The sequence below is a fragment of the Branchiostoma floridae genome, unplaced genomic scaffold (genome assembly GCF_000003815.2).
Source record: "Branchiostoma floridae strain S238N-H82 unplaced genomic scaffold, Bfl_VNyyK Sc7u5tJ_786, whole genome shotgun sequence".
Lineage (NCBI taxonomy): Eukaryota > Metazoa > Chordata > Leptocardii > Amphioxiformes > Branchiostomatidae > Branchiostoma > Branchiostoma floridae.
The window spans coordinates 37,140-54,146 of NW_023365931.1; the positions used below are offsets into that span (position 1 = coordinate 37,140).

General features: G+C 41.6%; 1 protein-coding gene across 1 annotated transcript; it reads right to left on the bottom strand.

The window, feature by feature from the left end:
• Positions 1 to 5,338: 5,338 nt before the first annotated feature.
• LOC118409003 (eukaryotic translation initiation factor 3 subunit B-like) lies at positions 5,339 to 16,747 on the bottom strand. The gene is made up of 17 exons (XM_035809870.1): positions 16,559 to 16,747; positions 15,738 to 15,933; positions 15,161 to 15,280; positions 14,446 to 14,503; positions 13,858 to 13,992; positions 11,892 to 12,049; positions 11,500 to 11,631; positions 11,273 to 11,339; positions 10,978 to 11,024; positions 10,377 to 10,587; positions 9,677 to 9,749; positions 9,256 to 9,372; positions 8,694 to 8,772; positions 8,088 to 8,226; positions 7,381 to 7,584; positions 6,672 to 6,780; positions 5,339 to 6,124 (listed from the first exon to the last, which is right to left on the bottom strand). Exons 1-17 carry the CDS (start codon positions 16,710 to 16,712, stop codon positions 6,030 to 6,032), a joined length of 2,094 nt encoding a protein of 697 aa, XP_035665763.1. The 5' UTR covers positions 16,713 to 16,747; the 3' UTR covers positions 5,339 to 6,029.
• Positions 16,748 to 17,007: the final 260 nt, after the last annotated feature.

The following is a 17,007-nucleotide window of genomic DNA, read 5'->3' on the forward strand; positions in this document are numbered from 1 at the left end:
GGAAATAGGAATTTTTGTATCTTCAGGCATCCCCGCCTTTCTTGTCCCCTTTTCCGTGGAATGCCGTTAATCCTGTACAACGTAATCTTACCCTAATTTTCCCCCATTTGTCTGCTGGCTTCGTCCACATTAAAAAATGGTGCTTTTCTCCCAAAAAACATAATCTGTTCGTAGTACAAATGATATCGTTCCAGAGTGTGTCACAAACTCAAATCGCTCACCTGAGCACTTTACCTTGAGGAAAGGTTTTCCTTCGTTCTGTCGCGGTTCGGTCTGAATCTATATAAAAGCAGCCACTGGGCCCTGACCACATAAAAACAACATAAAACCCTGTTAAAACAACATTTGAAAAACGGTTAAAACAACATAAAAACCTGTTCAACCGATTGAAAAATTCCTGTTGTCTACGAAAACATACCCATAAATCTGTAACTCGGCAGAACCTGAATAGTGTACCCAAATCGTCTAGCCTCCATATGCATAGCAGGCTCTCTGTGTATTCTTTTACTGACTTGTTTTCGTACTGGATTGTTTTTACAGCGGGCCAGCAAGTAGCCATCACCAAAAAATGTAGTATACGCCCCCAAAGGTCTAGAGAGCCTACTGTATGGAAGCTAAAAATCACCAGTTTGCATTATGATGGGAACACAACAAACGGAATCAAAAGCAGTATCACCCCGGAGCTCTTTCCCAGAGCTAAAGATTTACGTTGATGATCAAAGCAGGAATGCAATGTAAAGATACATGTACAGCAACATGCATATACAACTAGCGGGATAGAGGGAGGGGGGGGGGGGCAAACACAACGAAATCCATCATCGTAAGTCATGCTCTAGCGAGTTGAAGCATGTAACATCCATTGGCATAATACCGGCAGGTTTACTGCAATTTCTCAAGCAATACTAATTTGGCAAGTGATCAACGCATCATTTTCTCCAGTTACATGTTGCTGTTACAGCTTACCTTTGCCACTTCTTCTGTGTATATTTTTTTTGTCCTGCTAAAAACATAATATCGTAATTGGAACACACCGCGAAATTGCACGGAGAACGGGCGCGTGGTTGGGAGGGGGTGCAATAATACCGGCAGAAAGAAACATGGCACAATTAACTGCCGCTATGTACCTTTATACATCCCCTGTTGTTCCTTCCTTTCCTGTTAGTAATTGCACAAAACAAAAACCTGCATGAGCATACAAAAAGTCATGAGAAAATGGGCGTGTACTGACAAGATAATTCATTTAATTTTGGTCCGTCACAACCGCTATGACGTAAAACTTTACTGCTGGCGTAGCATTAAAAATGGCGGGAAAATGGCGGCGTACGTTCAATTTGACCCATTCAGCCGTAGATCCGGGCGATAATGCAACGGTTCTTCACACTTTTACACGAGTTGTTGGTCACCAAAAGAAATTCAAGATTGCTGTTGAATCATGCTCGTCTTGTGCCATGAGCACGTGTGATTATTATCTACAAATCTCGCGATGAACGTGGCAGTGTGTTCGTCCCACGACGTGCTCGCCTGCCCCGAAAATGAACTGAAAACTTTTGGCCTTGTTGTCTTAGAATGCACTGTTATCGAAGCCTTTTTGAAAATGTGTGAAATACGTGGATGTCTGAAGTGTGCATACCTCGGAAATTACCGTTGCTGCGCTAGTGGATCACCGAAAATTTATCGTTTATGTCATTTACCGGTATAAGTATTACTGCCGGTATCATGCCAATGGATGTTACAATGTTCAGGTTTTTTTGGACACTTTTTATACACCAATGGTACAATATTTTAACTATGCCTTAGATAACGGTTGATTCGCGATTTTTACGTGAGTACGCCGGGACAGGAAAATATGCCGGCAAAGGAAAAGTGCCGGGAAAGGAATATATGCCGGGAAGCTTGCACTCGCCAACCATATATTCCTTTCCCGCTTAATTTGCATAATTATGAGGAAATTGTTTAATTCCATTGTTTTCATTAACTGACCTTCCATAAATGTAACATATATAAAATAAAATAGGTTTCCATAAGAAGATACCAAATATACAAATAAGGAACAGGTGTGTTTACTTGCGTATGGACGATGTTCAGTGCCAAGGATATGTTTTACCCGTGTAGATGGGCCCTAGCGCCAGATGCCTCTCGAGCATTAGTCTACTGGAAACCAGTGAACAATAGACTGCTTCTCGCCCGTCTACGCCACAGCCACGGTAGAATCACCATCATTGTAGCCTATGCACCGACCAACATGGCAGCAGATGAGGAAAAAGACGAGTTTTTCACCCAGCTGTCATCACTCACGGCTGACATCTCCAGGCATGACATAGTTTGGATCCTTGGCGACCTCAATGCCACAATCGGGTCAGACAGATCTGGGTTTGAGAATGCCCTGGGCCCTCATGGAACCGGTACTTGCAATAACAATGGCCTAAGGCTCCTAGAATTCTGCTCCAACTTCCGCTTACGATCGGAGCGCTCCTTCTACCAGCACAAGCTAATTCACAGCATGACCTGGATCAGCAACGACGGCCGCACCAGAAAAGAATTGGACCACATCCTTACCAGCCGTCGCTGGCACACCTCATCCGACTGCCGTGTCTTCCGCAGTGCGGAGCTGGGGAATTCTGATCACAGGCTGCTTGCCATGACAGTCTGCCTCCGACTGAAAAGGGATCCCGCAGCCAAAGTCCAGCGCAGGGCGGATGTGTCCAAACTGAGGTCGCCAGAAGTTGCAGCCAGTTTTCAACTGGAACTTCACAACCGCTTCGCTGTCCTAGACACTGACACATCTACGGACACAGATGAGGACAGCCCAGAGAAGCTCTGGGAGAACCTTAAGGAAAACATCACCTCCGCTGCAGCCAAGGTGCTTGGTCCCAGGAAAAAGAAGAAGAAGAAGGCCTTCCTGTCAGATGAAACCCTCAGCGTTGTGGAGGCAAGGAGGAAAGCTAGACTGGAAGGTAACCACATGGAATCTAGAAGACTCAATGCCAGACGCAACCACCTGCTCCGCAGGGATAAACAGAACTGGGTTGATAACCTTGCGGTGGAAGCTGAGGCGGCTGCCCGTAGAGGCGACCAAGGCTCCCTCTACAGGACCCTAAGAACCCTCTCAGGGAAAACCACACCACCTACTTCCTGTGTAAAAGCCCTGGACGGTACCATCCCAGACACCCCGGCAGAACAGCTGGCACGATGGAGGGAACACTTCCAGAGTCTGCTGAACCGCCCAGCACCTCTCCCCTCTCCCCAGCTGGAAGCACTAGCTGCCTCGGCCATGGAGGACGACTCTGTCCCAACAACTCCCCCGTCTCTAGAGGAAGTTGTCAAGGCCATTAGGAAGCTAAAGCCTGGCCGGGCTGCAGGGGCCGACGGCATCACCCCAGAGTTGCTACTGCATGGTGGACCCACAGTTGCAGATCAGCTTCATCACCTGTTTGCTACTATCTGGAGGGAGGAAACCGTCCCAGCCGACTGGCTCCAAGGTGTCATCCTCCCTTTCTGGAAGAAGGGCCCGAAAGATGTGTGCAGCAACTATAGAGGCATCACTCTTCTGAGTGTCCCAGGAAAGGTGTTTGCTAACGTCATACTTGCAAGACTCCGTCCTCTCCTCCTACGCAAGCAGAGAAAGGAACAGAGCGGCTTCACGCCAGGGCGTTCCACCGTGGACAGAATTCTGACCCTCCGTCTGCTGGCTGAGAAGAGAAGGGAGTTCAGGAAACCACTCTATGCAGCCTATGTAGACCTGAAACAGGCATTCGATTCTGTGGACAGACCGGCTCTCTGGAAGATCCTCAGAATCCTTGCTGTCCCGGGCAAGCTGATCAACCTTCTCTCCCTCCTGTACTCTGCCACCTCTTCCTGTGTGAGAGTCAATGGGCTGCTATCGGACAACTTCAACATCAACAGTGGAGTCCGGCAGGGCTGTGTCCTGGCCCCGTCAGTGTTCAACACAGCTATCGACCACGTCATGGGGAGAACAGTAGCCCAGTGCGCGTGCGGAGCCAGCTTCGGCGATGTCACCATCACAGATCTGGACTATGCAGATGATGTGGCAATCTTGGCCGAAGCCATGGAGGTTCTCCAACTTGCTCTGCAGGCCATGGATGCGGAAACTCAGCCTCTTGGCCTGATGGTCAGCTGGGACAAGACCAAGGCCCAAAGCCTCAGTGACTTCAAGACCCCCCCAGCAGGACTTGTCATCAACTCCCATCCTGTTGAAGTTGTGGACAGGTTCTGTTACCTCGGTGGCACAATTACGTCCGACTGCAAGAGTGATGCTGATATCCAGCTCCGCATCGGCCGCGCCGCATCCGCGATGGCTAGCCTGGACAACGTATGGTCCAACAGGAAACTCTCCACTCAAACAAAGATCAGACTGTACAACAGCCTTGTGCTTTCTATTCTTATGTACAGCGCTGAGACTTGGACACTAACAGGCACCCAGGAACAACGACTGGATGCCTTTGACTCAAAATGCCAACGCAGGATCCTAGGGATCAGATGGTATGACCATGTCTCAAACACAACCTTACGTAGCATCACCAATCAGCCACCACTTTCCCATAAGATCCGCTCTGCCCGGCTCCGCCTCTTTGGCCACCTTGCCCGGGCAGAACCACCTCCCGAAGCTGTCGTCCTGCTGAGAGAACCAAACCCATCTACCTGGTCCCGCCCCAGAGGACGACCTAGACGTACCTGGCTCGACCAACTGGCCAACGACCTACAGCAGACTGCCGGCCTTTCCATCGCCGCAGCCTGGGAGGCAACCAGAGACAGATCAACCTGGAGATCGGTATGCAGAGGCGCTACGCTCCTCTTCGGAGCAAGCGGAGCTGAGTGAGTGAGTGTAGATGGTGTTCAGCACCAAGGACAGATGTGTTCAGCTGTATGTAGATGGTGTTTAGCCCCAAGGACAGGTGTGTTTAGCTGTGTGGATGCTGTTCAGCATCAGGGACAAGTGTGCTTATCTGCATATAGATGGTGTTCAGTACTAAGTATAGGTGAGTTTACCAGTGTGTGAATGGTGTTAAGCAACAGGCATATTTCAGTGTGATTGGTGTTCAGTACCAAGAATAGGTTTTTGTATGCGTGTGGTATTCAGCACCAGGGACACATTTTCATGTGTGGGGGATGGCATACAGCACCAAGAATATGTTTGATGTTTACATGTTTAGATGCTTAACAATTAGGACAACAACTTAAGTCTTTTCCAACCTAAGTAATTTATAGAATCTATTACTGTAACAATCTTGTGCACCAAATGTGCTATTTTACTGTACCTTAAGTGAACAATTCTCTATGCAGCACTGAAACTATTCTACAATGAATCAACACCAACAAATTGAGTATAGGGCCATTTTATTGTGAAGACAATATGATGAAATAATAGGCACTTCTGTATACACCACTATCAGTAATGCATCTGGCAGATATGAACTGTATATAAAGCTCTTCTTAATGAGTCTTAGTACCTGTAATGTGCTAGAATATTTCCTTGAAGTAACAGTTAAAAATTCAAAGTGTCCTACACACTGAAAAAAGTATATGCATACTTCAGTATTCTGTATGTAACAAACCATGGTTAATGTCTTCTAAGGACCGTGATATATAAACTCCCCCCCACAATAAGTGAGATGGACAAAAATTTAATGCTGGACATAATCTTTCAGTTTGGTGGACATGTGTGACCCGGCAGACTTATGTTCATAGATGATACATTCTTCACAACTAACTTTTGCTATAGAGTACAAACTTGCACACATGTAAGAGGCATGATGCTTTACCACTAACAACCTGGACTTAATGTTCAGCAACTGCAAAAAAACTCAAAATGAACTACAAACTTATTTCCAAACCCTACCAGGCATTAGTGGCCATACATGAAAATTGATTTCATTATCTATGCTTAAAATAGCAAGTAACCTACTTTCACAGCCTCACTCTAATCAAGCTGCTGGTATCATAATTGTTTTGAAACGCCCTACTTGAAATTTTTTGGGGACACATTTCATTTTTGAAGACAACTTCTGAGACTATTTGCTGAGGACGATGGTCTCTTCCTTGACAAAGAACTCAACTTTCTCGTCTTCTACGTCGGATTCACTGTCCAGACGATCAGTGTCCACACCTGTAAAACACAGATATCAGAGGTTAAAGGTCATAGACATTGGTCCTTAGTTAAAAAATGCTATCCTGTAGCTACCCCAGTAAGCAAGCTCACAGTTCAAACTGTGCATGCATAAGATGAAAGGTGAGGGTGCCTAACTTGTCCTTGTCTAGATCATGTTTTACAAATATCTAGATATGTTCTCTCACTACCCACAGTGTATCAGCATCACACTGTGCATGTACAGTTCAAACATGGATCAGTTCTTGGATTCCCGTCAATTTTTTTTAAAGAATTCAAATTCCAACGAAAAAAAATGACTGCACCAATTCTAAGCCAATATTGAGCTAAAATATTAAAATCTTTATAGTACTAACAGTTAAAGAACCTAAAAAAATTCATCAGCCAATGTTTGTAACTTGTGCTGAGTAATTTCAAGGAGAACATGTTTGTTTTTACATAACCAAACAAATGTTAACGTACAAATGGTAGGAATCATCTAGTAGTCAGCTGTACATGGTAAAGTTTTACAAAACTCTACTTAAAGACTCCTGTCGGAGACACTGACCTCCTCGTAGTGCCAAGCGCTGTTCCTTCTGTTGACGGTTCAGCTCACGCTTCTTTTTCCGGTACTTCTCAAAGTCTTGCATCAGAGCATGGCGCTTCTCAACCAATTCCTATGAAGAAGAGAAGAAAAAGCATGAGAATAAAACAGACCTGGGTGTATGCATATTGGTTTGTGATCAATTACTTCACAGATTCAGGTAAACATGTTCAATTGTTTATGCCATGTAAAAAGCACTTTGCTCATGACGTCACGAATATGCATTTTAAATATAATATCAATATCATATAGTAAAATTGTTTTAACAATCATTCTAAAGTCAACACTGTACAAATATCTTTTCCATCCTACAGTGAAATGAAAACACTGAAAGAAAATGAATTTAGTCAAATAATGTATAAATGTTTGCTACAAACTATGTCCTGATGTAGGACTGTAAATCAATGTACATCTTTTTTCAGATGAACCTAATTGTGTTGTTTTTAGTGTGGTAGTGTTTGCGGCTAAAAGAATTTTGTAGTACAGTAGTAATGTAATGGGAATATACATTTTCTATATGTCATTCTTTGCAGTACAGCTGTCACTGTAAAAACGAAACCATGGAAAACATTTCAAAATTCACAGTTTTGAGGCAAACAAATGCACTTTATACAATGGCATTTTGAGCTTTAAAAATGACAGAACACAAACTTGACAAAACACAGTTGCAAACCTTGGAGGCCTTGGACATCCTCATCTTGTCCTTGATCTCAAACTGCTTCTGGTACTGCTTCAAGTTCTTCTTGATCTTCTTGATCTGGGAGGCGGTGAGGGGGGAGGGGGGCCGCGGGCGCCACAGCAGCTGACAGAAGCGGTCCAAGTTCTGCTTGTGTAACAGACGTCCTTGGAATGACCACAGCCAGAAGGCATTGTCCACCTGGTATTACAACTTAGAATCAGTGACTCAGCATTTTGTAATAACCTTGCTTAGTAAAAGAACGAGGTAAACATGTAGTGAAAGTATGCTTAAAATAAAGCTGACAATACGGATCATTTGTCTAATTGACTCTAAAAGTTATTTTTAGGATCTTAAGTACATGTTTCTGGAACTGGAAGTATACTAGTCTAAGACATCTCTCCCCCAAGGAAAAGTGAAAGAGATCTCATTCCAGTTTAGCTCACTTAAAAGCTATTCTTCCACTGGTTGTGACAAGAAGAGAGAGACTATGTACAGTATTTATAGGTTCATTGTACCAGGGAAATTCCCCTAGCTCTTTTCAACATGCACGATGAACAGTGGGCCACAGCTTATTGTCCTGTCCTAATGACAGCAACCCTTTCTGGTAGAGTGCAAGTCCGGCGGGAAACACAGTCATGATCTAAACTTACGGTTTCTTGGTGCAGGGTCTATAACCTACCAGGAAGTTATGTAGACCGTACCTTATGTCCCCACCACGACACAGCCGTGATGACGTAGCGCCCGGTCGGGTCCCACTCCACGTCGGTGGCCATGAAGTGTTCCGCCACGTTCATTACTGTCATGTCGTTGGTATCAATGAACTCCAGAGCACCATTCATGCTACAAAGGTACGGACATAATCAAGTAAGTCCAAATCTGATCATAATTCATAGCTCACAACTGTATCTATAAACTAGGCTCTAAACAATATTCTCTCGTTTCCTACTATACATGATTTATAATACATAATAACGGGCCAATACAATCAGTGGTCCCTTTGATGATTTTTCCTACTGACATAACTTCACAGAAGCAACAAGAATCCTGACTCTATAGTGATCACCTGTCCACACAGACCAGATATTATCAGTCCCCTGAGTGGTCTTCTTGGGCAGGTTTGACTACAATATGGCCTGGACATTGCAGAGATTAAGGCATATAAATTTCTTCTCCATAATGTATGTTGCAGGTACTTTTGAACCCGGCCATATCATCTACAATGTCCATATCAACCATGCTAGATTCTTATATATATATATATAGCAGTGCCTGTTGAAAGTCTATATATTATAGCTTATATAGTTTACCTGCGAAGACCCGCCAGCACCACAAACTGTCCCTGTGGGCTCCAGAACAGGTGATTGGCCTGTTTCTTCTCCAAGCATTCTGAAACAGGCAAAGTGAAGAAGTGATGTAAACTGGTTTAAACTGGCCATTTCACAGTAGAAAAGGAATGTACTTTACGTTAGCGGTTCATAGTTGATATATTTTTATCTGTAGTAAAACACGAACATTTGCAGTAAGTGAACTGTAAACAAAAAGACACTTAATACTTTACAGTTTACAGTACAATGTGCCTGCTGTCTTCTGTACATAACCTTAAAGAATATCTAGGTGCAAAACCATTCAAAAAATGAAGAGCACAGCTACAATTTTGGGTGTACAAAAGTACAAATAGACATGGTATTTCTGGCCTTGTAACTTGCCTGTTGTTCCTGGTCACTTGAGGATTAGATGTGAACAAAATATTTTACAAGATGTGTGCTGTTGAAATGTGTGTGTGTGTGTGTGTTTACATGTGTGTGTGTGTGTGTGTGTGTGTGTGTGTGTTAATGTTAGAAAAATGGAAATAAACCCTTGGATACTCACTGAGAAGCTCGACCTTGCCGGACATCTTGTAGATGCTGGCACTGATCCGGGGAGACTCTCCATGGAGAACTACAAACTTCTCCCCATTGGGCTCCCAGGCAAAGGCATTCACCACCTCTGTTAGGATAGCATAATTATGGCAAGTTACTATTTGTCATTGGAGGTAAAGACAAAGTTGGCAGATTTGTATCAGTTGTAAAATCAGAGCTGGAAATACTTTTCTTGGTCGAAACAAGATGTAAATTTTGAGAGTCGACTTCATCCAACGGTGTTTATCTTACTCAATCTCAATTTTGAATTCTTAGATCTTCAGAAGACACAAGAAACCAAGTCTTAACTACTCTTAAATGGCTTACCTTTGAGTTAAATGGTATCATGTTTAAATACATTTCAAGTTCCTTGAGTTCAAATTTTAACTCACCCTTCACTTCCACAACGTCCACTGGGATTTGTTTTTCTCGCATCCTAAACAACTCTAGGTTATAGAACAGGCCCTGAAAGAAGAAAAAAAATCAATGAAAATCCAAATTCAAGGTAGCATTATTCAATATTTGGCTAATTTAAGACATTGGAGGAAGTCCATTCTTATGTTACCTCTTTACATAGTATTTTAAATCAACCCTATACTGCAAATGCAGAAACTTTCGCGGTGGTTTAATCTTCGCGGTTTTGCTGTGGCCGCTTTACCGCGAACTTAAAATCACTGCGGACATTTTTTCCATGGCAGGTAAAGTGCATGGTGCTACCGCAAACTTGAAACCACCACAAACAGTCCTTTTTCCCGCTTCCACGTAATTAAATCCCCGCAAACTTAAATGCATTTACAGTATCTTATGTGCTAATACTACAATGTATGCCGTAAGAGGGATGAAATAGATGCCATTTCTTGAATCTTTTTCTGATGGTACTCAGTATATTGTAACCATAGCTATAGTATATATTATTCAGAACATGACATACAAAAACCAAGCTTTCTGAGCTGCAGTACCAAGGAAACCACTAGGAGACTCAAAATCTAATCATTTCTTATATAGGTGAAGACAAGCAAGATTTCATAGCTTGAGACTTCTGACCAAATGCATAAATTAACCTTCTTGGCAAAGGTAATAAATGAACCTCACCTTTTTGCTTTTGGTATAGCGGTCCACCTTGACACACAGGTAGTCTCCCTGCTTCTGCCAGTAGATCTTACAGTCGGCCACGCTGAACAGGTTCTTGGTGCGGATCTCCTGACGAGACGGGATCTCCAGCAGGGTGACGCGGGCTGGGATGTTGTCCTTCTCCGGGGTCCAGTACGCGATGATGTTGTCCGTGGGAGACCAGAAGAACTCTCTGCGGAGAGGTGGGGAAGGGAGAGACATTTGTTTATGATTATCAATACTGTAAATGCATTTAAGTTCGCAGAGATTTAAGTTCGCGGTAGTGGAAAATGGACTTTTCGCGGTGGTTTTCATTTTGCGGTAGCACTATACACTGTAGTCTCTTACTGTTATGGAAAAATGTTTGTGGTGGTTTTAAATTCGCGGTGAAGCAGCCAGGGCAGCAAAAATTAATCAACCGCAAAAGTTTCTGCATTTACTGTACTATCATCCTCTCATGCTAGGCCCACCACTTGTAACCCATGTGCCTAGGGTCGACTGTTTGATGCTCTAAGTTATCTAAAAATTGTAGAAGTCCTTTCTGAATGGTCATGGAGCAACAAAACATACTCAATAGTCTTACCTTATATGAGGAATCTTGCTACTCTTCTTTTCCAAGAGACCGAATGACTGAAAGATGATAAAAGGTGACATGGTGAGAAAATACAAAGATTAAGAGACATCATCATTACATCTAGCTATTTTCAAAGCCATGTACAAAAAAAAATAGTTTACAACTTTATGCACCATTACAATCACATACAAGAAAGAAAAATACATGTCATATTCAAAAATGTTTAATTCTTCAAATATTTGTGGCGCTAAATCCAACTTCATACCTTGTAAATGCAAACAAGATTTCAATAACACAAACTTACCGGTGTTTCGTACACACTGAGACTGTCCTGTCCCATCCTAGCAAAGTACTTCCCATCAGCGCTCCACCTAGAAAGTTTCAAAAACAAACGAATTGTATTATCTATGTACTCCAGAATTGTATGAAGTATAAACTTGAACACCAAGAAAACCTCCTCTCCCCTTCTACTGTAAAATAAGGTCCTCACGAAAATACATGAATTCACAGTATGTTTTCTTCAAGACTTACTTGAAGATGGGCCACTGTGCAGCATTCTCACAGTGGAAGCCTCTCTTCTTCACACCTGTGTTGATGTCCCAGATGATGATGGCCTGGGGTTCATCCTTACTGTCAATCAGGGGGCTGAAGGTCACCATGTACCTGTCCAAACAAAAGGTCAAATGTCATTGTGAGAGCAGAGCAGAGCAAAGCGAATTTTATGTTAAAAAATGTGGCATTCTAAGACTTCCTGGGGGGCAGAATTGAAGACATTATGATTGGAATGCTAGAGAAAGTTAGGCATTAAAGAGTGTAAAGAAATTCAGATTTAAGTCTATATTACAATGGTCTTCTGCTTGATATGTCTTCTACAAACTTGTTTATTTACTGTAATACATCTTTCTCCTACTAGTTTGTCCTACTTTTCACAAGGAGAGAAGTCTATCAGTTGAACTCCTTGATGACTGAATCGCTGGATCTGTCGGAACTTCTCTCCTCCCCACAGAGCGATGCCGCGTTGGTGAAACGTTGCCAGGTACGTGCCTTTAGGCGACCAGCGTACATATGTCTCAGTCCACCTCTGTAACAGAAGAGATAAAAGTAAAATATACTTTAGCAAGTAATCATAATAAGGACCACAAAGACAAATGTCTGTCAACGGTTACAAACAATCCTAAAAACGGGCTTTTTTTAAACCGGGGAACGGGGGCGCCGCCCCCGATACTATCTACGTGCGCCCCTTTACTCAAATTACCGATTGTACTTTCTCTTTCAATGTAGCATTACTTTACCATATTCACAACATGCAGTCTGTTTCAAACTGATCCTTTTTCCAGTGAACATGTAACAAAAACAACATACAATAATGTATCTCATTATTACAAGCTTCATTACTCTCAAAATATCCCAAAACATACTAATAAAACCACAAAAATAACAATTTCTGGCTTTGAGTAAAGCACACAGCAGCATGCCCACTACTCATTGATATATTTAAAGTTCATGGGAGGTTGGAAGAGTTCATTTTAAGTAGTAACAGGGAAAACATCTTTTTCATGGACTGTAAATTAAACATCCTTTCTTGGAAATATTTGAATTCATATTGCACATTAAATTCAGATACGTAAATCACTAGACAAAAGTAGTTAAAAACATAGTAATCTATACTAATTATCACATCAAAATGTTGTAAATAAAATCTTTCCCCCAATAGTTTTCTAAGAACTGCAACATCCTTCTGTTGTTAGCTCCTCCCCTTTCTGTCTGGCCCCACCTACCTGACTCCACACACTGGCTACAACTCTTTTGATGTGAAACATGATATCCCTGTGACACACTGATACAGCAGAGATTGTAGCAAACTTGAAAAAGTGTGAATATAACAGATCAAGTCTGCAGTTTCTCACAACATTGTAACAAAACATTTGTTGACGAACATATAAGGCTCAATATAGTGGTACAGAATGTAGTGTGACTGTTGCCTTGGGAGAAAAAGCAAATAGTATGCAAAAATAAAATAAATGGTTGCTTATGATAGCCATGCATAAGAATGGTGTAAGCTTATTGTGGCTAGCTATATCACATTAACAAACCAAACTATTTCTTCTCATAACATAGGGTTTAGATTTATCATTAATTCTTAAAACGTGTGCACATATAAAGGGTGATTTGTGGATAGTTTGCAAAGTTAAATTCAGTTTATATACATAAAAGAAAAGTTGGTTTATATAAAAAACTTGACTTGACTTGTATATAAATCTTTTGACTATTTTAAAATTTGTATACAAATGTTTATATTGAGAAACATTCTTATTAAGTGCTAAATGTTGATATTGAGAAAGAAGAATAGCCTTTGAAGGTGTTGCACAATCCAAAAGAACTACAAAAATGTAACAAGTTTAGCCAGTTTTTTCATTGTGTTAATTGTATCTTACAGGCTACAAAATATGCCTTCTTGTAGTTTTACATGGTAAGGACAAACACACATTCAAGCTATGATTTTCCCCTTGAAGTAGCCTCAAAATGTCCCATTTTTACCTCATATTTTCAAAGGCTTCGCACAGAGGAAGGGGGGAAACCCCCCTTCCGCACCAACCCCCCGCTTGGTCGCTCCGCTCACTCGCCACACTGACCAAGCTCCCTCATACTAATTTTTTCTAGAAAAACCCCTGATTACGCATTGTGGCAAGGCGGTCTATAGGGGCGACGTAGTCTTGTCTTTAGGGCTGTACAATGGAAAATGAGTATGCAATGGAAAGCAAAGCCAGAGGCCCCATGTTTGAGGAGTGCCACACGTCAAGCATGTTAATGATCCACCCACACTTTTGTCATCATTGTCAGAAAAAACGAAAACAGTGTAAGTTAAACATTGGTTGATTGACCACTTACAGCTCGTTCCTCCACCAGTGCCTGTTCGGTGCCACCGTACGTGTTTTGGAAGATGGCCGTCCTTTCCCCGCCATCGTAGATCACGCTGTACTGGTCGTTACACTCGGCATCCTCCAGCCAGTACCACAGGTTACCCTGGAACATTCAAACAAAACATTGTTATTTCTGTTAAACTTTTGAAGAAGATACTTTAATCCTTAATATTCTTACAATGAGGCAACCTTTTACCATTTAATTAATCTAAAAGGATGAAGTAGTATACAGAGGGAAATTCAAAGAATACTTAACAAGTTGGAGTCGCACAATATTCATTAAGTGTTCTGTTATCAATGTCGATGGTCATCCTTTTTTACGGTACCTTTAAGAGAGGGGCCCCATGTGTGAGCTTCAAGCAAGCCTAAGAAATCTGCGCATAAAAGAATCATACCTACCAGAGAGCCAATGTGCTTGGCTTAGTAATAGCAAGCTATAGCAAAATTTCATTAAACTTTCAGCTATAAATAAAGCATTATGTTTGGTTTCCAGTATAAAGGAAAGGATGGAAAGATAACGATGTTCTATAGAGATCCTTGTGTGTTGTCTACTTACTGGATCTTTGTAGGGTTGTTGCTCTGGTGGCTCCCACTCCTCAGGAATGCCAGAGTACCTGGGGTAAAGACACATGGAAAGATCAATAGTTAGCTTTTGAAAATTTGAGGTTCTCATGTTTTCTTACCATTTACTTAGGTGATGATTTTACATAAACTCAGCTGAAAGAAGCTGTTACTAAAGATAATCTAATTGACTGACAAGGCTGGTACTGTAATTTTGTGAAATTCTGAAATATCTGTGGCAGTTTTCTCAGCCTTTTATGTTCCCCATTTTTAGATGACCTCTTAAACTAAACTTCTCACAGAGCAAACATTTTATCTGGCTCTATATCTATTAATACTTCAATTAATGTTTCAACTATGAGCATGAAATACTTTGTACCACGAATTTGAACTCAAATAAGTTTACAGTACCATGACAACTTTAAGTAAAGCAGGGCTGATTTCTTACAACACAGGCCAAGTAGTTAACCCTAAGTATATACCTGACAGAGATGATTGGTCACAGCTAGGCCAATTAGTTATTCCTAATATACTGGACATAACTGATTGGTTACAACATACGCCAGTTAGATATTTCTATGCATATACTTGAAAGTTGAAGTCTTTCCCTTTGCTGCAAAGATATAAAACCCATATGTATGCACTGTTCATAAAGCCTTTTTCAGCACCTACAATTTTAGATATTACTATAATTATGAAGAACATCTTACTTGTCAAAGTCGGAGAATAGGTTGACAGCAAAGGTGTGCTGTTTGTCCAGTTTGTACCCGTTACAGTTCCGCACGGCTTCAAGGGCGTTGGCTGGGGATGAGTACTCAAGGAAAATGTACCTGGAAATATACACACAGCATACAATTAGATCAATAAATCGCAAAATATGATGATGATGACATTTCAATGAAACCATATTTTTTAATAAACCCAGCAGAACTTAAGTCAATTGTAGGATCATATTAAAAAAAAAAAAACAAAGAAATGTAACTAAGTAAATAGCTGTGCACTACCCAAATAAAGTCCACTGCAAAAAAAGGATTTTCCATTTCTATCGTAAAACCCTGTGTCTGCGACAATACTAGTAAATGAGCAAACAATACTGTAAATGCATTAATTTAATTTCGTGGTAGTGGGAAAAAGGACTGTTCATGGTGGTTTTAAGTTCGCTGTAGCACCATGCACATGAAAAAAATTACATGGAAATAACGTTTGCGGTAGTATTAAGTTCGCAATAAGTTTTCTATGCGAAACCCGCAAACAGAAAACCACTATTGCAGTAACAAGAGAACTCACCCCTTTGTCTTGCCATTGTCTCCCTCTGGGAAGTACTCGCTCACGATCTTGCCAAACTTGGAGAAGATCTTCCTGATGACATTCTGGAGTTTCTCCAGTCGTTCAGGCCCAACCTGAGGCACGTTGTCTACCACTATGACTGAGTCAATGCCATCTGCCTCCTTGGGTTTCTGTTTAAGGAGGTCTCCGAGGAGTTCTGTTCAAAATAAGACAAAATCATGATGAAACTAATGCCAGGCTAGAATTGCATTTCATTAGATCATATAAATGCCTACAGCCCGATGGTGCGATTTTCTTTCATAGTAGACAAAAAAAAAAGGATCCTGAAAATTCAACCCCCCTCCACATCCTTTTTGGAATGGCCCAGTTTCCTTTCCCCATTTCTGCAAAAAAATCATCCTTCAAAACTCTCAGCCAAGACTGTTACTCAAGACATATTAATTTCTCAGGTGTCCATAAAAAGGCAAAGAAGGCAAGACGACAAATATCAACACATACAAAACAAGAAATGTGTGTGCAAATTGTAATTAGCAAATAATTCTTTTCGGGGGTGATTTCACAATCCTGATGAATGCCTTTTTTGAACGCCTCCCTTCCTCAATAAACTAGCTGTTGGTGTAGCACAATCTATAATGTGGAGGGGACAATAGTGAGGCCTACCTTGTTAACGTACACAGTGCAGAAAAATAATAATTTCGCTCCCATAAAATTTGACTTTTCTAACTTGCCACATGTCAGCAGTTATCAACATATGGAATTTTTCACTCCGCGACTACTTCGCAGACATAGGGAAACGATCCAGTTACGTTCGCCTATAGTACCTTCGTCCGAAATATTGTCCACGTAATCTTCTGGATCACTGAAGTCTGGTTCATCGTGGCCGTTGACGAAGGATTCCTGATCTTCGCTGCCGCCTAAACTGGCGGATTCAGACTGATTTCTGTCGCGGCCACCACGTTCTCTTTCGTCCGCCATCTTTGATAGATAATGAAGACAGGGCTAGCCGAAGTATCTTTATTGTTGCCCAGAAAACCAAACAAAAAATCTCTCTACATCATACTTAACACAAAAAATATATACTTTTAGATGAGGATAGCAAAATTTAGCTAATGGTATTAATTGAAGGCGAGATTCACGTGATCTTTAAGATATTGTAGGTTTCAATACAGGCATATTATATTCCTGCCTAGGGCAGCTTAAACATTTTACCGCCTTACGTCTAGCTACACTTCCGACAAAATTAGACCACTGACATATGTTCACGGATTTC